Source organism: Heterocephalus glaber, unplaced genomic scaffold (assembly GCF_053883595.1).
Source record: "Heterocephalus glaber isolate CG9 unplaced genomic scaffold, H.glaber_assembly_v1.0 deba00001454, whole genome shotgun sequence".
Classification (NCBI taxonomy): Eukaryota; Metazoa; Chordata; class Mammalia; order Rodentia; family Bathyergidae; genus Heterocephalus; species Heterocephalus glaber.
In genome coordinates, this window is record NW_028258303.1 from 11,073,126 (window position 1) to 11,096,154 (window position 23,029).

General features: G+C 40.2%; 1 protein-coding gene and 1 pseudogene across 7 annotated transcripts in view; both read right to left on the reverse strand.

Moving 5' to 3' along the window:
- The window catches only part of LOC101724419 (E3 ISG15--protein ligase HERC5-like), a 72,917-nt gene extending 50,487 nt beyond the window's left edge, over positions 1-22,430 (reverse strand). For 4 of the 6 annotated variants that reach the window (XR_002396186.2, XM_021261060.2, XM_004848058.4 and 1 more), the window contains exons 1-9: positions 22,052-22,430; positions 19,890-20,010; positions 18,475-18,551; positions 16,031-16,252; positions 14,329-14,420; positions 13,967-14,097; positions 7,255-7,400; positions 5,749-5,825; positions 1,004-1,107 (exon numbers count right to left, since the gene is read on the reverse strand). Coding sequence is in view for 5 of the 6 variants with exons in the window: in XM_021261060.2 (XP_021116719.2) it covers positions 1,004-1,107; positions 5,749-5,825; positions 7,255-7,400; positions 13,967-14,097; positions 14,329-14,420; positions 16,031-16,252; positions 18,475-18,551; positions 19,890-20,010; positions 22,052-22,304 (1,223 nt within the window). In the remaining variant the exon portion in view is untranslated. Of the gene's footprint in view, positions 1-1,003; positions 1,108-5,748; positions 5,826-7,254; positions 7,401-13,966; positions 14,098-14,328; positions 14,421-16,030; positions 16,253-17,073; positions 17,227-18,474; positions 18,552-19,889; positions 20,011-22,051 lie in introns of those variants that run through there. The other 2 variants (XM_021261061.2, XM_087215836.1) reach the window with 2 other exon arrangements.
- Positions 1,004-4,150, reverse strand: LOC106009656 (protein tyrosine phosphatase type IVA 2 pseudogene; annotated as a pseudogene). The gene is made up of 2 exons (XR_015452876.1): positions 2,047-4,150; positions 1,004-1,107 (listed from the first exon to the last, which is right to left on the reverse strand). The product of XR_015452876.1 is annotated as a protein tyrosine phosphatase type IVA 2 pseudogene (transcript).
- Positions 22,431-23,029: the final 599 nt, after the last annotated feature.

Consider the following 23,029-nt stretch of genomic DNA (forward strand, 5'->3'; position numbering starts at 1 on the left):
AAAGGCTCAAGCTGGGGTCAGAACCTTCCAGGACAAATAAAATACTATCTCACCCAGTCTCACCAGCTCTATGATAAATAGAGCTCCGCTGCTCTACTGAAATATGAAGAATATAAATTACTGGATCTTAAAGAAATCTTTAAGTGTACAAGTGTTTCATCATTTCTGTTCTGCATATTACAAAACAACTATTTTGTACAACTGTTTTCCAGAATAAGAAAGACAGAACTAAAACTACTTGTACCAGAAAGATGCTTATAAGAGTGAGCACAATCTACAGATCACAGATTCTATGGCTTAGAGCAGGAATACCCTGTTTAGTTGCAAACCTGAGGTGCACAAAAAAGTAGTTTCAAGGTGAAAGGAGTTGGGAAATGCCAGAGAATATGTTTCCTGCTCAGAACTACAGTACATGGAAACACAATGAAGACCCTGGAAAGTCCTATAGCAAAGAAAGCTGTGCTCACAGAGCTTACAGATGAGTTATGATGATTAATTTTAGATGTCAACTTGGCTAGGATATGGTATTCAGATATTTGGTAAACTATTAGTTCATCTATTTCAGTAAAGATGTTTTTAAGGCATGATTAACATTTAAATCAGGAGGGTTGAATAAACAGTATTACCCCACATAACACGTATGGGGCAGAGCCTCATCCAGTCCACTGAAGGACTTCCTTAAAAGAAAAAAAAAAAAAGGGACCCAGGAAAAAGACATTCCTCTGGACTTAAACTATAACATCAGCTTTTCCCTAGGTCTCTACCTTGTAGACCACATTACAGATTTAGATTTGCCAACCCCACAAATACATGAGCCAATTTCTTAAGATACACACTCTTTCAACAGGCGGACAGCTATAGATAAACATCTTATTGGTTCTGTCTGGAAAACCCTAATATGCTAGAGGACCAGAGACTCTCATGCATCTGTGATGGGCAGAACCAGTTTGGGACATGCTGCTTTAACGACACACGCATCATCAGACACATGGAGTGTATGTACCTTTTGGAATTCTGCCACTGTTTAGTTCCCACATGGCCAATCCATCTCTTTACAGTCCCTTCATTCAATGTAAGAATTTTCCTCCTCAGATTAACATAGGAATTCTGTAAATAAACAAAAACATAAAATACAATAATTTCAACACATAAAATATGGGTACTCAAGTTCTAGGCACATTCTAAAATTAGAGGATAATACTGTTTTTTGTCTGTTTTCAGATGGGGTCAACATTGCCCAGACTGATCTTGATCTCTTTTTTTTTTTTCATGCAAAATGTTTTACTGTTCTTTAAAAGGGTTCAGAATTTGGTTTTAAATCAGGCTGTACACCTTTCATCAGTGTGACATCTCTCTCACCAGTCAAACTGGCTTCAGCTAACAATACTTCATTTAACCCCCCCAAAAAATTGTTCTAATTGTTAGGAAAAAAATCCAGTTCTGAAAACAATTAACATTAGTCTGTAATTTAAGACAAAATGAGGCCTAATGTTTCTTGTTGCTTTATACATACTTCTCGTACAGAACCAGGAATGTAATTCTCCTAATGGGAGACTGATGGGACACTACAGACCCACATACAAACACATGCAAACATGCACGCATGTACACACAAACACACGTGCACACGCACGTACACACACACACACACACTCTCACTCTTCCTCCAAATAACAAAATTCAGAGCATGTCAAATGCAAAAGGTTTGTGATGGTATTGACCAAAACCCCTGCAGTCAACAGTCTATCTGAATTAGTGGGTATGATGTTTTGATCGTGACTCTATGATAAAAAAAATCTATTGTCATGTTCAGAAATAAAATTTTTGGATAGTACCATCATTTTTTACTTTAAAATTCTAGAAACAATGTCAAAAATCATTATTTTGTTTTGCTTCCTGGGATGAGGGAGGAGAGAATCTACAGATTTGCATTTAGCTAAAAAATCAAAACAACTCCAGCAACAGGAAATAGGCAGTTCACATAGCCAGCCAACATCTGAGATATCATCAATGTGAGACAAGGTCCAGTCCATTTCTATGGCTCACCTGATGCTTACAAAGTGGGGCCTTTTTGGCTCTGCACAGTAATTCGGGCAGGACAAGATGACTCTCAGCCTGTATACTCAGAGCCTTTCAAGTAGGGCACTGTTAAGTATGTAATGGTTAAGTGAAAAGAGCAGAAACCCCTGAGGGTGCACCTCCATTTGCTCTGTCATTGCATTCTGGTTACAACTGCCTTCCGCAAATAAGGAGATAAACAGCTTTTCTAGATCAACACATTGAATCCAGCAGGGAATCTGCAAAAAATGCCAATCCACCATTTCCCAAGCAACACAGTCCAACACTCATTGGGTCACTTGATGCCTCTCTTCTACCCTGTTACAGCCTGTGGACACCCACTCACTAGGCATTGCTGGTTCTGAACCAGTGATTTTTTTTTTTTAATCTCAAAAAGAACCTAGTAAGAAAATAACAAGGCAATCAGTGATTAAACTGAGTTGTCTATATAGGGAGAAGTCTGGAAAAGAACCACCACAGGCATTTCTCAAGAACAAAATATTGTAAATTTGCTGTTACTCCTTTGATCATTTCCAAAAATTCAGAATACAAATAATTTCTAAAATAAAGATTTTAAGCTACCAGCATTCTCTGACATCATATGACAGAAAATCAGAGTAGTGCTACAGCCCACAGTTGGATAGTTTGTAGAAAGTGTGCTAATTCCCTGCCTGGATATATCTTTAGTGATGGCCTAGAGTGGTCCTCTTCTGAAAACAAGTTTCTGCAATAGCCACTTAGCTTCATTCATTGGGAAAGAGAACTCCACTCTCAGTTAAGCTCTTTGAGGAAAAAGATTCATCTTTAAATGCCATTTCCCCACTAATTTACCAAAGCAAAAGGCATTGACTACTTTGCCTAATGTTAGATCAGGGCATTGAGGAAAAGAAACTAACATAAACACTCCATCATCAATAAAGACTAAAAGCCACCTGGATAATATAATATAATATAATATAATATATAATATAATATAATATATATGCCATTGCTTTTTTTTTTGGTGTTTTTGTTTTTTCTAAAAGTGCCCAGGTGGGCCTAAGGCTACCAGACTGCATGAAAATCTACACAGCAACAAAGGCTTCTCCTATTTCATCTACAATGTGTATAGGGGAAGGGAGAGGACAGGAGAAAGGAGAGAAGGGAAGAAAATATACCCTTCTTCCCCTTAAAAAGAGAAATTCCACCACAGGGAGATCTATGTGCCAAGTACAATGGAAGAATGTGCTCCCCAAACAGATGGTTATGCACAGACTAATATTTTGCTGGTTTTCCTTAGAGATCTATTTTGAAAAAGTTAAAAAAAACAAGAGATTTTGAAATAATTCAATCCTGGCTGAAATTAAAACTCCAAAATTAGGAGCAAAATCATCCTTCACTGAATTAACCCCTTTTCTCTTTCTCATTTTCTTTTCTTAAACATTTTATTTATGCTATGAAGGGATTTCTTGCTTGTCTGCTGTTTTCCAATCATTAGGAGAGTGGCTGAGGAGTACTGAATCCATCATCACTGCTTTGACGACACAGGTAAGATTTCAGATTCACATTTCCAGGTAGCAAGAGTTCCCTCTAAATGCCACAATCGAGTAAGCCTTCCTTTATGTTTCTTTCTACTGTTCACAGCAATGCCCATTGGTATCTCTGAAGCGTAATCGCATCTTAGGTCAGTATTTCTCCAAGTAAAGCAGCTGTTTGGAATTGAATGCTCCCGTCCTTTTTTTTTTTTGTCTTATAAACAACTTCATCTTCATATTTCATTCCACATTCAATTAAAGCAAGTGCAACCAATCCTGCCCTTCCCAATCACAGCAACCTGGCTCTTCACTTAATTTGGTTTTTAACAGGTTCAGCCAATCCTCTACTATCTGATTAGGGGGCGGAGCTCCATCATCAAATGGCCAATCTAGAACATGGATTCCTTCTTTTTCAACTGGAGCTTTATCATATGTAGCATCACAAACTCGAACCAAAGTTGTCACTCCATACTTCTTGCGTTTCTGGGTGAACTTGTTGAGAGTAGCATTAGTGGGGTTTTGAGTTATCAGAAAACGCATGTTCTCGTAGGAGATCTCCACGGGGGCTGGACGGTTCACTACGGCAAATAAAAAGTGTGAGCGTGCGGTGCGGTGAGGGTGATGGGGACAATGGGAAGAAAAGTCAACAAATCTTAAAATGTTTCACAGCAGAAAACATTAAAGACCACTAAAATGTCTAATACGGACAGTATTTTATCTATTAACTTGTTTATTCCTTACGAGGCTTCTCTTCAAGATAAGCAGAATGATTTAGAATCCACTTGAATCCAAATTCAATTTGGGCCTCAAGATCGGCAGATGGATACCTCTGGACTCCAAAAAAACTCCAACTACATACAAAACTTAAGCAGCCTTTACTACGTTTAGGCACTAGTGAGACAAGTTAAACGTGTAGGTTGTTTTCCACTTTTGTTTACTTGATCCTTAATTTTACTGGAGTCATTAAAAGAAAATGCTTGCAGTTTTTTAAAAAAGCCAACTATTTCTGAGGCCAGTCTCTTCTCGGTGTCCAGAGACTTCAATGCAATGTTAATTATGGCACATAGAACCCCCAAGCTCACTTGTCAGCGAAAACGCTGTGCTGAGCCTGACAGAAGTCTGCCCTTACTCTCAAAATCGCCATAAATGTGCAACGTATATTGCAAGGAAAAACGAGCGAGCTGGGGACAGGGCATTGAAGTCCGGTGGGGGCGGGAGCGAGGAGGCCCCTCTCTCCTCAGTCACCTTGGCGGCGGCGACGACGACTCCCCCCACAGCCTGGGCGCTCGACACCGGGCCCAGTCCGTCTTGCTGCTACTACTAGGGGTGCCGCTGCGTCTCCCGCTGCCGCCGCTGCCCCCGCCCTGTAGCGTCGCCTCGCCCCGTTCCCGGTAGCCCTGCCACTCCAGCTGCTCCGGACCTACCACGGTTACAGCCCTGCGAATCGCGCTGCCAACGCCGCCGCCACCGCTACCACCACCACCACCACCACCACCACCACCACCACCACCGCCACCGCTGCGCGCCTGATCTTGATCTCTTGGACTTAACTGATTCCGCTTTAGCCTCCTCAAATTCTTAGATTACAAGCATCTGCCACTTTCTCTGGCTGATTTTTAAATGTGGCTAACATATCCCGGGATTAACGCAAAGCAAGTATCCCTGAGGGTCCCACTTGGCATTTCATATAACTACAATCAGATAAAATGGAACAGCAGATAGCCTTGAGGGGAAGATCCTAAAAGGGTCTTGTAAGAGAGGAGAACCTGATTTCCCTTGGTGAAGAACAACAAGGAAGTTGAGGATTGATTATTGCTAAGTCAGTACCAACTGACTTTGGGTCTTTTTAGTACTGTACTGGTGAGCACACTCTGTTTACAAATCTGTCAACCTATCAACTCACTAGGATACTGAATGATGCTCCTGACAAGAAGTCCCTCAAAGGTAGGTAAGGTCAAAGGAAATCACACTGACATAACACTCAACAAGAAAACCTATGATTTTTGCACGCAAAAATGAATGTAATTTGAACAATAAAAGATTTATAATGTCTACCTATTCCCAAAAAGTCAGCCTAGTAACCTGATAATTTTGTACTTCACCAAACTTGGATTTTTAGATCCCTTTATTTTGTTTCAAGTACCAAGTTACAAAACATGTAGAGATTTATTTTTACCTCTTTATTCACCCAGAGCAAAATGCTTTGATTCCCTCCAGCAATTATTATCAATTCCTTTCCTGAGTGATGGCTTTCTGAAAGGACACACACAAAACATGAATACACAAGGTCATCTGGCATGAAATTTCACACTCAATTTAAATATTTTTAGATTCTTAAATATAGTCACTTTATCTTTGTAATAAAAACTGAGAAATTTTCCCACCATTAGGAATTAGAGATACATATACTATATATCAGAAGTTTAGTTGAAAAACTCTGTGGGTTCATAAGGTTATCAAGGGGCATCAGTTTAATATATATATAAATATATGATACAAATATTTCATTAGTTGTTACTTAGTTTAATTCAGCTCTCATAACTAAAATCCACCATCTCAAGATTTAACCAATGATTGTGAAGAATGCAACTTTATAAAGACTCAAAGATAAAATATGAACTGGTTAAAGAAGTAATTCCACTGGTTATTTTCTCAGAAGAAATGAGAAATTTTGATTATTTTTTTTGTCATTTTGTTTTGTGCTTTCGAGGCAGGCGGCAGAACCACTGAGCTAAATGCCCGGCCTTTTTGTTGATTTTTAAAGATAAGGTCTTCCTATGTAGTTCAGGCTGACCTCCTGCCTCAACTTCACATGTGCTAGGATTACAGGCATGTGATACCATGCAGGCCTTTTTTTTTGAGACAGGATGTCACTATGTAGTTCAGGCTAGTTGTAAACCTGTGGTGGCAAACCTATGACATGCATTCCACAGCCAGCTGTTTGTTATCACTGAAAGCTCTAAAAGGTTCACCATCACTGTGTTAAACTCACTATGTAGCCCAGGGTGGCCTTGAACTTGTGATCCTCTTGTTTTAGCCTCCTGAGTACTGGGATCACAGGCATGCACCATCCTAACTCTGCTAAGCTTTTGGGCGCAACCAACACAACTGCTCCAAGGTGCTTCTAACACAGCATTTCAGAGCTTAGGCTCTGGGTTACTCTGTACAGTTCAACTACAGCCAAACCACTTCTTGGCTGTGAGCTATCAGCTTTGAAGAACTAGCATCCTCCAGTGAAATGGGGAAGAGAGAATACATCTCCCAAACCATTACAAGGACGTTAAGACAGACAACACAGATAAATGTGGGGCACAATTCCCAGTCCTGTGTGCATGTTGGCTGCTCAGCATTCTGAGGGTTTTACCAGGTCATGGGTCAATGAAACCAGCTAGCAAAACCAATCAGCCTGGAATTAAGTCTCTGACAAACTGAATCTGGGTTGCATGTCATTGCTCCAATTTATAATAATCCTATTTTTAAGGACTAACAGGAAAATCAGTTATTTTGACTTAGGAAAGTAGCTTAAATGTTTTAAATTATTTACGATTAAACACAGGAAACCAATATTCAGAGAAATTCCCTTCATATTTGCACACTGCTTTTCTCCTCAAATCATGTAGTTAGATAAATCACTTTCTCTAACAAGGTATTATCCTGGATCCCATTTTCCTAGAGAATTTACCAAATTGGAGATCTTCATTTGATGGTGATTTCATGGGCAGTGGTATCAGCTGATTATGTTTTCCACCATTTCCTAATTGTCCTTCTTCTCCAAAACCAAAAGAAAAGACCTTGTCCAAATCAGAGGCATAGGCAAGTGTGTGCCACCTATTAAATAAAAGCATAGACTACTATCAATGCTCAGTTATCCCCAATAAGAGGGTATTTAGCAATACTGTAAACTGCCCAAATCAGGTTTCTCAAAAAGAGTGAAACTACCTCTCCAAGGATAAACTCATCTGGAGACCAACATGGCTAAGAAGACTCTAGAAACCATATGTCCACTCAGACCCAAGATGCTATATAGTGGCAAAGGGCGTTTTCTGTTTTGGGAACAACATCATGTCTCCTTACCAGCTACTCCTTTGTCAAGTGGCAGTTTAAGAGGCACCATGTCCTGCAAGCCATCTCTCAGGCCCTCCTCTCCCCATCCTAGAAGACTGAATTAGCTGATCTTCTCTGAGCTCCCACTCCATTGCCCAGAGATTTTCACACAGGGATTTTCTTACTGACTTGCACATCAGTTCCTTACTGCAACCACAATGGGGTGTAGTAAGAAATCAGGCCTTGCTCAAAGAGAGGTCTGGCCTCCTTGTGTCCAATTCATAGGGAGTATCCTATAAAGCCTTAGTATCTCTCAAGTGATACAGGAGTTTCTTTGGTAGTCATGGTGGAGCCCAGGGACTATACCTGGCAGGTGGCTCGTGATGATGTCCCCTGGCCTTTGATGTAAGCTAGACTTACAGGAGCGAGGAGCTGGAAACTGAGTTTAATGTGGCAATGATTCAGTCAATCTCTAAGCAACAAACCCTGGATAAAAACTCTGGATGAGGTGATTTTCCAAGACTGACATACTCTGCGTGCCATCATGTATCAGGTTGGAAGAGGTAACAACTTCCAACAGCTGCAAGGGGGATAGAACCCAGAAAACCAGAAACTCAGCATTTAGGCTCTTTCTAGACTCCTCCAGGTACCTTCCTTTGATTGTTACTAAAGGTACATTTTGTTTGTAATGAATCTGTGAATTGCCAGCTTCCGGGAAGTTTTGTGATTCTTTCCAGGGAATTCTCCTGTTAGCATTAAGGTATCACCACTTGGCTCCTTCTCGTGGAATGCATGTCACTCAAAACTTGCTTAGAAAAATCCAATATGGTTTCAACACTTCCCTGATTAATATATACTGAATGAGATGTAGATTAAGAGGATATAACCAAAGAGATATACCAAAAAGATATAACCAGAAAGAGATACAACCAAAGAGATATCTTTGGTTAAAAGAATCTTTCTCCTCTAACATGGTCTACCTTAATATTATCCATTTAAGGAAATATGTCTATTGACTGAAAGTATGTTCACTGTTTTTTTTTTATACAGGAAGGATTTCAGGATGCTCACAGATGAAGCCAAAGTCAATACACTTCTTAATCCTACTAACTGCCATAATCCCAATGTGAAGAAGTGGACTGACAGACTGGCATGTTGGTGCACACTTGTAATCCCAGTTCTCTGGAAAGCCAAGGCAGGAGGATTGCAAGTTTGAACTCAGCCTGGCAACTTAGCAGCAATCTGTTTCAAAATGAACAAAAAAACTCCCAAAACAAAAAGGGCTGAGGATGTATCTCAAAGCAAAAACCCTAGGTTCACCCCCCAGTACCACTAAAAAAGAAAAAGTAAAAATTGGACAGCTGAATCTGATGAACAAAGAAAAATCAAGTAGTCTGAGGAATTTTTTGCCTTGATTTTTATAAAAAATGAGCTGTGAAAATCAAAATTCTCAAGAATATTTCCTTTAAACTACCATTAACACTTATACTTCATTGTGAACAGATCAGTGTGAAAGTTAACTGTTGCTGCACTTAATTTAAGGCCTATTACTAAAAATCATTGTCTTAAGATTTAGACTCCTACCCCCCTTCTCCATCACCTCCCAGTCAGATCCTCAGTAGTAATGCCTGTGCTGAGTGAAAGGCCTAACACTCCAGGGCTTAAATCTTAATCTTAGTGTGTCAGGCATAATGGGAGGTGACTGAAAGGGCAAACAATAAATCTAATCTTACCAAATAGCCGTCATCACCAAGTTCTAAGCCCTAACCCTACCACTCCTCGGGCCAGTGGCCAAAACAAAACAAGAGCCTGAGAGAGGTCCTGGGTCGCAGGGAACCCACCCCATCCAGCTCCACGACCACCCCAGCGATCCACTTAGCCTCATGGGTCCCTGCAGGACTCCTCTCCCCTCACCCACTCCTCTGGCCTCTTGGCTGTACTGCCACCTAGCTCCACACTACAAAGACACAGGGGACACCAGACCACAAGACCACCATACTGGGTAAGTTGGAGGGATCATCACCTCCCTTCAGAACCTGGACTATCTTCAGGGGAAGGGCAGCTGGAACTTGCAGTAGAGCCTTGCAGAGTTCAACCCTACAGGAGGACAGGGAGCTCAATTTGGAACTTGCAGCAAGAAATCTCCCTGAATCTCACAGGTCTGTGACTGGCTTGCTGAGACTCATTGACTTACATCTGCACACTGCTGCCCACGTTGTCTATTGTGACAGCAGAGACATACCCTGAAGGAGGCCCTTCATTTTCATTTTTATTTCCAAAATTAGTACTTTTGTTTTGTTTTTTTTCTTATTTTTAATTTTTTTTCCTACTCTTTGCAAATTTTTGTTTTTCCTCTTCTTTTTTTCCTTCTTTCTTTTCTCTTTCCATTCCCTCACTCTCACACTCACTCTCTTGCTGTCCCACATTGTTCTTCATCTCCATTTTTGTTCCTATTTTGGCCCTAATTTGGATTTCTTCTTTTACTTTTCTTCTCTTTTTCCTTCTCTCGCCCTTGTCCTCTGGCCTCACTGCTAACCTTCCTCTGTCCTTCTACCTATCTATCCCTCCCTCCCCAACTCCTTCTAACTCCTCATCCTGAAGGGTAAAGTTGTTATATTGAAGAGATTATTCACTATAAACATATGTTGGGTTGGTCCTCGATTTTGATTTAATTCACACAGTTAAAGGTGACAGATTAATAAATACCACAAAATGTCATTTTCTAAGATGTACTTGATGCTATGGTGTTGCTGACTGTATCACTTGGGCTAAGGTGTTATATTGATCTAGTCAGTGGTCCTTCCTGGTATAATGAAAATGAGATACTTTCAGAGTCATTAGAGACTCAAAACCTAAAGACCAGCTATATCTGGAAGACACCTCCAAGAAGCAATCATTCCATAAGGGTTCTAATTAGAAGCAACAAAGATACTTCGAAGTATCAACCCAGGAGTTAAACCAAGGACAGTACCAAAAACAAAAATGAGAAGACATTTAAGCAAGGCGCAAACTCAGACTTCCACCCCACCAAGGGTAAACTCTGGGGGAAACAAAGTGGAAAAGTCTGATAATCAACCACCTGGACACCCTGAACTGATAGCACAGGAAGTAACAAAACAGATGAATGAGGCTCTAGAAAAATTCAAAGGAGAAATAATCTCCCGGATAACTATAGAGATGATGAGCAGAGTGAAAGACATGATTAGAGTCTCTAGAACAGAAACAGATTAAAAAAAAATAGATGTACTCATAACCATGCTGGAAGCCATGAATGCCCAGCATAAGAAAGAAATGGAATCCATGAAACAGATTCAAACAGATTTTCAGGAGATTTAAAACTCCATTGAATGGATGCAGAGGACATTAAAGGAATCTGAAGATAGAATATCAGATATAGAAGACAGGATTGCAGTTAAAGACCATGAAAGCAGAGATTTCTTAAAAATAGTAAGGGACCACGAGAAATCAATCCAGCAGCTGCTAGATGATGCAAAGAAGAATAACATAAGACTCATAGGACTCCACAAAAAAACAGGAGAAAGTACAATTGACATAAAAAAACTGTTCACAGAAGTAATAGTGGAAAACTTCCCAGACAGAGGTAGAGAATTAGACATACAGATAATTGAGGCATACAGAACTCCAAATAGCCATGATCAAAAAAAATCTACACCCAGACATATAATAGTCAAGATCCCAGGAACGCAACAGAAGAACAAAATCCTACAAGCAGTTAGACAAAAGAAACAAATCACCTACAAAGGAAAGCCCATCAGAATCACAGCAGACTTCTCAACACAAACACTCAAGTCAAGGAGAGCCTGGAGTGAAGTATTTCAAGCCCTAAAAGAAAATAACTTCCAACCTAGACTGCTGTATCCTGCAAAATTATCTTTCAAAATCGATGGGGAAATTAGATACTTCCACGACAAAGAACACCTGAGAAATTTCATGAACACCAAACCAGCACTACAAGCAATTTTAAACAATATCCTAGAAAAAAACAATGAAGATCACAACTCCATGAGGCCCAGAAGAGGGAAGCCACCAGGCAAGGTAAGAAACTAAAGGGAAAGGGGGAGAAATAAAAGAGCCAACAAAAGTAAAACATCACGACAAGGATGAATCAGTATCTATCAATTATAACCATTAATGTTAATGGCCTCAATTTACCAATCAAAAGAAATAGACTGGCAGAATGGATTAAGAAGCAAAATCCAACAATATGCTATATGCAAGAAACACACCTAACTCAAAAAGAAATTCATAAGGGCTGGGGATTTAGCTCAGTTGTTTCATGGCCTGCTGTGCAAGTGCAAGGACCCAAGTTCGATCCCCGGTACCAAAAAAAAAAAAAAAAAAGAAGGAAAGAAATTCATAGACTGAAAGTAAAAGGATAGAAAACAGTCCTCCATGCCACAGGAACCCAGAAAAAAGCAGGTGTAGCAATCTTATTTTCAGACAAAATAGATTTCAAAACCAAAACTAATTAAGAGAGACAAAGATGGTCACTACATCCTTGTAAAGGGAACAATCCAAGAGGAAGAGATGACAATCCTAAATATATATGCACCAAATACGAATGCCCCCAACTATACAAAACAAATATTAATGGACATCAAAAACCAAAAAAGCAGTAATACAATTGTAGTGAGGGACCTCAATACCCCACTATCACAAATAGACAGATCATCTAGACCAAAAATGAACAATGAAATTCTAGAACTGAACCAAGCTATTGAACAAATGGACTTAATAGATGTTTAGAGAATGTTAGACCCCACAAAATCAGAATACACATTCTTTTTGGCCGCACACAGGTCATTCTCCAGAATAGACCACATGCTAGCTCATAGGACATGTCTAAGTAAATGTGAAAGAACTGAAGTTATCCCCTGTATATTATCAGACCATAGTGCAATAAAATTGGAGATCAATAACATAAGAAACCGCAAAGCCCCCACAAACACATGGAAACTGAATAACACCCTCCTGAACAACTAATGGGTCACAGAGGAAATCAAAGAAGAAACTAGACAGTTTCTACAAGTAAATGATAATGCCAGTACAACATACAGGAATCTATGGGACACAATGAAAGCAGTTCTACGTGGGATATTCATAGTAGTGAATGCCCATATTAGGAAAAAAGAGAACTCAAATAAATAGCCTAGTGCAGAACCTCAAGCTCCTAGAAAAAGAAGAGCATAACAAATCCAAAGCTTGTACAAGAGAGGAAATTATAAAGATCAGAGCAGAAATCAATGCAGTGGAGACTAAGAGAATGATACAAAAAATCAATGAATCAAAGAGAAATGAATATACATATGAAAAAACTATTATGCTGATTTATTGTTGTTGAATCAAAGAGTTGGTTTTTCGAAAGAATAAATAAAATCGATAAACCTTTAGCCAACCTTATCAGAAAAAGGAAAGAAAAGGCATAAATCCATGCAATTAAGAATGAAAAAGGTGAAGTCACAACAGACTCAGCAGAAATCCAGAGGATCATCAATATCTACTTTGAGAACCTGTACTCTAATAAAATAGAAAACACAGAAGAAATGGACAGATTCCTAGATACATACAAACTGCCAAAGTTAAATGAAGAAGATATAGAAATCTAAACACCCCAACTACAATGAGTGAAACTGAAAATGTAATAAAAAATTTACCAACAAGAAAAGCCCATGTCCTGATGGCTTCACTCCTGAATTCTACAAGACATTTAAAGAAGAACTATTGGCATTACTCTTTAAACTCATCAAGGAAATTGAAAGGGAAGCAAGGCTTCCAAATTCATTCCTACAACCAAGTGTTACTTTGATTCTAAAACCAGAGAAAGACTCAACCCAAAAAGAGAACTACAGGCCAATCTCTCTAATGAACATAGATGCACAAATCCTAAACAAGATACTGGCAAACACAATACAGAGGGTCATCAAGAAGATCATACACCCTGACCAAGTTGGATTTATCCCAGGGATGCAAGGATGGTACAACATACATAAATCAATAAATGTAATACACTATATTAACAGAGTCAAGGACAAAAATCATAGGATCATCTCAATAGATGCAGAAAAGACATTCGACAATGACCTCTTATTATTGTTGTTGTTTTTTGTGTTTTGGTACTGGGGATCGAACTTGGGACCTTGTGCTTGTGCATCAGGCGCTGCAACCACTGAGCTAAATCCCCAGCACTATTATGCTGATTTATGTAAATTAAACATTTTCATTGGAAAATGTCTGGGATTTATATCTCAAAAAATTGATGAAAATTTTATTGAATTACCTAAGTGTATCACATGGATTTTATCAGTGTTCATTGACACTTTACAACTTACCTTCCACATGCTATCTGGGTCACTCTATTTCCACTGAGTTCAGTCACCAAACAGGGTCTTAGTTCATTCTTGGTTGAATTGTGACCAAGTTGCCCATGTTTTCCAGCACCAAAAGTGAACATGAGCCCGTCCTAAGGAAAGTGAACTTCATATCAAACACTACAGAAGCACCACACACAAGTCATATTCATTGCTGCCTCTGCATCAGTGAACAGGTGGCAAAAGCAACATTGAAGGAAAGCTCCCAGACTACCAGGAGGACAGCCTCACATGTGGAAGGGATGACTTTCTCCTCTGGGAAACACACTTCTCACACACACAAGTACAAGCACAAGCACAAAGGAGACAAGGGGCACACCCACCTGTGTGAGCAGGGCAGTGTGAGCACCACCACAAGCCACACACTCAACTTTCTGATTGTCTGGAACTTCAACAAGGGAAGGAGAATCTGTATCTGTGCAGGGAAAGAATAGCTCAAGTGACCAATAAGAAAGGCTGAGTTCCACACTAGCATTACCTAGATGCTTCCAGATCTCAAGCTAGCCACAGTTTGTTCCCATTCTGACAGTAAAGCTCCAAGTTGGCATATTTAGGCCCAAGTTCTAGGGATAAAGCTGGGGGTCACACTTAAAGGCTCAAGCCACAAAAAGGTCAAGTCACTTCCCAGACCCTGTTCTTTTCTTTTCTACCTGATTTAAATTTAATTGCAGCACATCATATTTTCAATTCTTGCCCATGAAAATTTTATTTGTTTGTAGTACTTTGGATGGAACCCAGAGTCTTATGTATGCTGAACTCTCTGAGCTACATCCCAGCCCAAGTATTACTTTTCATGACCATATTCTTTTTCTCTTTTGAACTCTCTAAGGCAATATCCTTAGCTCACATTATCTTTTACTTCCTTCATGATTATTTTCCTTGCACTAGAGATCGGCAAATAATTTAACTGCCCCTACACTCTTTTCTTTCTTTGAATATTTTTTTAACACTGACTGACTGGTTATTCTCTATAATTAGGTTGCACTGTGTCAGGGAGAGGATGTGTTTGGATGTGTATCCACAGTACTGTATACATTAACATATCCAGGTAAAGCAGCAGCATTTGTTACAAAGGAGAACCCTAGTGAGTTTCTTGGACCATGAGGAATTTTTGTCTTGTCCTCAATAAAAGAAATTCTGGGTTTTTACATGTGTAGAGACATAATAGATACTTTATAGAATAAGATCAGGATATGATGAGTTCCTAAGCAGAATTTTCATATTCTTTTGTAGTAACAAAGGTAACCTGGGAGGTAATATCTTCAGAACTTGTCACTTTTCCAAAAAAGGAAATTACGCCTAGAGAAAAGTCAATGACAGGCAAGGGGCTGAAGCAAGTAAAATGCAAAGTGGGAAGGAGGCTCCAGGTACTCTGATTCCTAATCCCTTTCCCATCTCACACAGACCAGAAACCTGTCTCAATTAGATTAATAACTTCCACACTGTGTATGTGTTGTGGCTTATGTCTAGATCCCCACCCCCACCCCGCAACCCTCCAAACCCTCATGCAATCTTTTTTGAAGATAGCTAAATCTGGAATGTGTGATGCTAGGATTAAGGGTGTGTGGTTACTAAACCACTACTAGTGAGTGGTTAGTTTGGAACCTCCCTAATCCTGGGTAGTAGTCTTGAATAAGATAAAAGGAGCAGAAAGACACTGTTAAGGTACTTTGTTGCCTTTGCTACCTTGTGTACATCATGTGGTTTCTCCTCTGCGATGCCTGTTTGCCATTCCTGCCTTGGAGCCAGCCAATCATGGACTGGAACTTCTGGGAACTGTAAGCCAAATACACCTTTCCCTCTTTAACTTTGGGTGTCAGATATTTTGTCTCAGAAATGAGAGAAAAGTAACTAACACAGTGTGTCTTTAGAGTTGATTGTCCTGAAGACAAAGAGAGAAATCAAGAGGAACAATGCAAACCAAAGTGAGGATGTGAACCATTTACAGGGAGGTCTACACTCAGTTCGCCTCGAATCCAACCAATACATTTGTGGATAATGTGAACTTGAAAATATATTCCATACTCTTTGTGTGGCCCAGGCCTAGTTGTCCACAATCATTTCCCCCCCATGAGTAGACATTTCCAGACATGGATAAGGCCATGCTGTGGGCTCCTCCTGCAGAAATCTGAATCAAGGGGACTCCTGTGAGGCTCTGCACAGCCTGTGGCTTGGGGGTTGAGGAAAACATCCTTCCAACTCCGAGCTGTCCATGTAAGTTCTGTCCCCAGGCAAAGAGCTCACCACCTTGATGCAAACAGAAAAAAATGCTGTTTTACTACATTTAAAATGCAGCAGACATGACCACTGGGTGTTGTATATACTGCATGGTATAAATCACTAATGCCTTATCCCCATCAGGGGGTACAGTGAAGCTATCTGAATACATGTTAATCAAAATCAAGAAACAGAAGGGGTGAATGTAGGATAAGGTGAATGTTTAAATTAAAAAAAAACTTCTTACAGGAAAATACATATTGCCAAGAATTATGGGATAAATGTGTTCAAAGGATGTGGAGGATTTTGAAAGGGATTAATGGCAATGTGTCTTCCACTGTAGTAAAGTTTCTAATTTAAACTTTCATTGTATTTGTTGATCACACTGTGCTGATCAATCATTTAAGGCAATTTCTGTCAAATAAAAACATTGTAGTATTTCTTCATCCACCTTATTCATGGAATCCTGCAATGGGTGATTTCTGGTTCTTTGTCGTACTGAAAATGACCACAAGAGTTAAATGTTTTGAATTGATTCCAGATATTGTGGCCCCCATGACAATGCAACTGAAGACCATCACGAAGAGGACTCCCAGAAAGTGCCAAGAACAACAGGCTAAGGGAGGGAGAATATTTTGAGAGTGATTAATAGTAATGTGTCTTTCAGTGTAACAAATTTTTGAAAGTTAAACAAATCTACAGGTTAGGCCCATAAAAATCAAATATATTGGAAATATATGAAAATAAAATCTAGAACTATTGTTTTTTCAACTTCTTTTTCTTTCTTATGTCTAAAGATCCTGAATAAGCTACTTAAAAATCCACTTGAAGCCAGGGACAGTGGTGCTCACCTGTAATCCCAGCTACTTGTGAGGCTGAGGAGAGATGATCCCTTGTTCATGAGTTCAAAACCAGCCTGGACAACTGAGACGTTGTCTCAGGATATTAAAGGGTGAGCTTCTTCCGTTAATTGAATATATGTAGTGTATTTTTCAATGAAGTTTTAAAATGTTATCTAATGAGGTTGTCAATATCCAAGGTACTCTGAAAATACGTATCAGAGAATCAAGTGTTTATGACTAAGTCTCTATCAGCCACAAGGAAGAAAATATGAAAATGATTAATTCCCTTCCTTGTATCTTCAACTCTTATTCTTTCCGTATTATGATTTATAAATGATTGGGTTTTTTTCGAAGAACTGCATTATGTTACACTGGTCTGTGACTTATAAGACTCCTGCCTCAACCTCCCGAGTTGCTGGAGTTACAGGTATGAGTCTCTGCACCCAGCAGATTTACCCAATGGCAATCCCTTGATATCGCCTCCCCCTGCACATACCCACACATACACCACTAGAATCTAGACTTCATGAAGACAGGGTAGGTCTGTTTCATCGTCCTCACTTCCCCTGGAAGATACTCATTATGAGCAATCTGTTCATGAATGGATGAGGCCAGTGACCAATGTTTTCTCAGCTCACATCCCATGCCTCAACAGAGCCTTTGTGGCAGGTCAAATGCTTGGTCATCTATTTCCCCCAATCTCAGTGTCCATTCAGTTTATTGATATGTTTTCATATATTTAAAAAAATTACCTTTAGCTTGAATTTCCCTCATTCATCCTGCTGTCTTATTTGTTCCTTTCACAGTCATGTTTCTTTAGGACATAATCTACTGCTTATGTTTTATACGTCACAGTGTCTGACAGAAATACTGAAGGGGCTGAGGAGAATGGTGGAATTCAAAATTCAACACACCCGAGCCTTATAGAGCAGAACTTGGGGATTCTGAGATACTCCCACAGAATTGGAAGAGTGGTAGGAAAAGGGAAGGTTTTACAAATGAGTCGTCTGGGCCTGGACCAAATTCTGCAAAGAATAGTTTTGAACTGGGTATGGTGGTGTGAGTCTGGAAAATGAGCTACTTGGGAGGCTGAGGCAGGAAGCTCTGGAGTTCAAAGCCAACGTACCAAACACAGCAAGACATTGTGACTCATGGTTTTGATTGCTTATAAACTTTTCACTATTTCTTACTTAAAAATAAAAACATCAAACAAAATGTAGGAATAGTAATTCTAGAAACCTGAAGATTTTATACATCCAATAATTCTCATTTCTATCTCCATTAAGAACAATACTCTGAACCATATAAAATTCAAAACTGTATTTTTCATTACAAAAGGAGCACTCAACTGGCTCTACACACACACTTATTTATTAGTTCTAAAAAACAATTAGTACTCCAGAAAAGTACCTTTTAAGAGTGCAAGAGAATGATAATCTCCACATGCAATATGAATTACATTTTTTTCTTGTAAAATGCTTTGAAACCTGATGAGAGAAAGTATATTTTATGTCAATTACCATAATGAAAGTCACAACATGGATTTGGAACTATGTATTAATTAGCAGTGAAATGCAAGAAAAAAATCTTTAAATTACTGCATTACATTCAGTACAGGTAAAATTATAAAAATCTACATTTTAATTATTGTTAGGAGAGCATAACACTGTATAATTGTAATAAGGTCATTGAAAAATACTCTTCTCCTTGTTGGTGGGAGTGCGGACTGGTACAACCACTGTGGAAATCATTATGGAGATAGCTCAAAGAAATAGGGCTAGAGGTCCCATTTGACCCAGCTATTCCCCTGCTGGGGATCTTCCCAAAAGAATTAAAAGAATCATACCACAGCGATATATGTGTGCCCATGTTTATAGCTGCACAGTTTGTAATAGTGAAAGCTTGGAAACAGCCCAAGTGCCCATCAACTGGAAACTGGATAAAGAAGATGTTTTTTTTTTCATAATATGGAGTACTACTCAGACATAAAGAACAAGAAATTAGAGACATTTATAGCTAAATGGATGCATATTGAGGCGATACTCTTAAGTGAAATAAATAGGACACACATGTGTAAATACCGAACAGTTTCTCTGGTGTGAGAAACTGAGTGTAAATAATGATTTAAAAGAATAATTGATAATATGAAATAGGAAAAAAAGGTCCAAAGGGGTAGGGGTAGGGGAAAGGAAAAATTATGAGAAAAGGAAAAAATGGAAACAAAGTCTTTGTAAATAGGGAAGGATGGAGGGGGTGACGGGAGGGCAGGAAACGGGGAAAAAATAAGAACCAAGATATATCATGTACAGGTACAAGCACCCAATGATAAATGTAAATGTATTGTATACCTAAAATGTACCAATAAAAGAATTTAAGGAAAAAAAATAAAAATACTCTTACTCAAAAAACTCTATGACCGAAAAATACATGTAAGTTGGAAACATGTTCTAATTCATATGATATGCTAAGAAAAAGTATCACCCCAGGAAAATGCATCCCCCTGCCTAGGTTGAAAACTGTTATTCTGGAAGCAACTTTCAGAACTGCTGTAGGTTCAAATAAATGATAGACCTATTTGGGGCTAGGCAGACAAATTGATAATTTTATTTAAATGCTTAAAGTACAATCTGGCCTTAGCCCACATATAGGCTTGTACTGTTCTCATGGACCTCAGGAGGTAAGTGAAAAATTCAGCTCTTGCTTAAGACTTTCCTTAATGAAGCAGGGGACAGGAATCACACAAGGTAACATTTTCCTACACAAACTATTACTGTCCTTTGGATGAAATTAAATCATATCTAATTAAAGAGAAAAGCAATTCCCACCTTGCAGGTTCTATGCTGTAGCTGTACTCAAAGGTTTTTCCATCTGAGGACAGAACCAGCAGGTGCTCTGCTCCTTGGTCCATGGAATGAATCTTCATCCTTTTCCCTAACTTCAGGCACTCTGCAGAGCAAATCCAATCAGGAGCTCATCATTCTGATTATTGCCTACTGTTACCATGAGTTTGTTATAACACACTTAAAATACCTGGAAAAAAGTTCTAAACAATCTCTGAAGTAACATGATTTTCTTTTCAAGAAAATTCAAATATGCACAACAAATAAGGAACAAACAATTGTCTTGCCAATGGACTTTTTAAAATTTGGAAAACATTGATTTCTCCTTTGTTTTAAATGAAATAAACCCTTAAGATAGCCAATTAAGTAGTATCTGGTTTTAAATTCTTGTTTAGTAAGTGGAGAGCAAGAAACCAGATTTCAAATGACAAATGAAAATGTCCATTAAGAAGCATAATTTAATTTGAGGTCAACATAAGCATTTCAAGAACAAATATATTGTGTATTCTGACATATACTCTGTTCAAAACAAAACAATAATGAACACATCTAGACTGCTCTGAATAGAAGCAGACGCCCATGTTGATAGGAAGAACTGTGTTTGTTTGGGGGACCATTTTGAAGGGGATGGAAAGAATTTTTACTGACATCAGTGCATATTTGGCCCTTTCTAAAAATTAGATTTAAAACCATTCAATTAGTATTGAATCTCAATTTGTTCATGAAATTTAAACTAGAATAATTTGGGGACCTTGTTTCACTCTTCAGTTCTAAGGAAATGGAATCTACTCATGTTAAAATCTCAAAGACCAAAACACACTGCAAATAATAGCACAACAACAAAAAAAACCAGTTTGGTAAGAAGAAATGGCCCACACATTATAACCAGGTTTTTATTGGCTTGGTTTTATTTTTCAAATCAGTTCAGGAAAGTTATTCAAGAAACCATTTAGAAAAACAAATATATAAACCTAGATTCCGCCCCCCCCCCTTTTTTTTTGTTACGGGGATCGAACTCAGGATCTTGTGCTTGTGGGGCCGGCGTCAGAACCACTGAGCTAAATCCCTGGCCCTAGATCCCTTCTTAAATCAAAACAAATTCTAAATGTAGCAAAATTTTAGCTTAAAAATGAAATTTTAGAAATACTGCAAATATGAGCACTTTAAAAAGCCTTGCAGACTAAACATCTTCCTAATTTAAGACAAAATCCATTAATCTCCTTAAATGAAAAATTGAGACTATTAAAAAGTTTAAATTTTGCATAGAAAGCAGTAAGTGAACAGCAGTCACAATGAGAAAAATACAACAGACTTGATGGGCAAAAGGCTACTTTTATTCAATATTTAAATACTTCTTTCAAATAAAGAGATCAATGACTCAATTTTTAAAAACCTAGGCAAAAATATGAACGGGCAGTTTGCCAAAAAAGGAATGCAAATGATCAACAGAAACTAAAAAGATGCTCAAATTCACTCAAATGCACAACATTGAGCTAATTTTCTTCTAAGATGAGCAAAATTCCAAAGATAAAGTGTGAGCCTTTACGTTTCCCATTTGTATAATAGGAACCACAGCACTTAACATTTAGGGGGATCAGGAGCTGGGCAACGAAAGGCAAAGTAGCAGTGAGAATGATAACCATGTTTTCTGAAAGTGCAAATTCAGGGCAATTTTATTTTTCTTTTACTTTTTTCCCTTTTATATTCTGGTGCGGTGCTAGCCAGCGCTCTGCCCCCAGGCACACTCCCCAGGGCCTCTCTCAAATTCTATTTCCAGCCAGGGTCCCACTAACTTGCCCAGGGTGGCCTCGAACTGGGGACCACCCCCTAGCCTCAGCCTCCCAGGTACCGGGTTCCAGAGACACTGAGTGCCGAGGGAACCCCACCACGGAAAGCCAGCGCGAAGCAAGCCCGCCAGGCAGATGCTCGCTGATCACGGGCCAACGACTTCGAGTTCCCGATGCCCGCGAGCCCCACGCCCGGCGGGACAGGGACCGAGCCCGGACCGCTGAGCCCGCGAGCTGGGAAGACGGACTGAAGCCCGCGGAGGGCGCGGCCCCTCTCGCGTGGGCCCCGACCCTCGGTCCGCGTCCCCGCCGCCCGCCCGCCCGCCGTCCGCCCACTGCCCGTGGCGCGGCCGCACTCACTGGGCTTCCCGGAGCCGTCGCTCCGCGCGGGCAGCCGGTGAACCTCCAGGCCGACCCCGCCGCGCTCCAGCACCGCTAGGCGCCCCCCCGAGCAGCACAGCTGGCGTGTGGCTTCCGCCCTCCGGAGTAGCGCGCTGTGTAGCCCCGGGGCGCCGGGGAAGAGCCAGAGCTGCGCGGCGGGCGCGAGCCGGGGCTGCGGCCGGGGATTCGGGCGCTGGGCACCTCGCGCCCTCCGCGGCTGCCTTGGCTCCATCGCAGCTCTGCTGTTCCGCCGCCGCGGGGCTGGAGTGGGCAACTCAGCCTCCAGCCCCGCCAGGGCTCCCCTGCTGCTGGGGGCGGGGCCAGCCCGCAGAAACGAAACCCAGAAGTTTAGAACTGAACCGAAACAGAAAGGAGAAGCGGAACTGGACTGGTTCCAGAAGCTTTGAAGCTGCCAGAACAAACAGGTTTCGCGTCAGGGTCCAGCAGGCAGCCGGGCTGAGGAAGCCGGTGCCGGAACTCCTGGAAAGGGCTGTCGAGGAAACGCCCAGGTTCTACTGGGGCCTGAGACCCTTGCGCGCGCTGGAGCGCGCTTCACAGAGTACTGTACTGTGACCAAGGGAGCTAAAGTGTCAGTCCTAGGCTCAAACCATAGAATTGCAAAGAAAGTGTAGGAAGGAATGATCCCTCTGTGAGACCAAAGCGACTCCATTTTGCTAAAATGCACCTCTCCCCTAGTCTCTCACAAATGAATGGGTAAAATGTGCTTGCTTTGGGACAAAAGATACAATCTGTAACGAAGCAAAGTTCCTGAGTTAATTACTCAGCCATCTGTTTGCCTAGGAAATGAATGTTCCGGGCCCACTATCCATAGAACAATCTGTAGATGTGCTGACTGTCAGTACGTAATGGTCGTGACTATTAGTCAGTGTGTCTGGTGACCATCAGTACGTGACAGTTGGCCACTAACCTTTGTCCCTCATTTCCCTCGTAAAACCT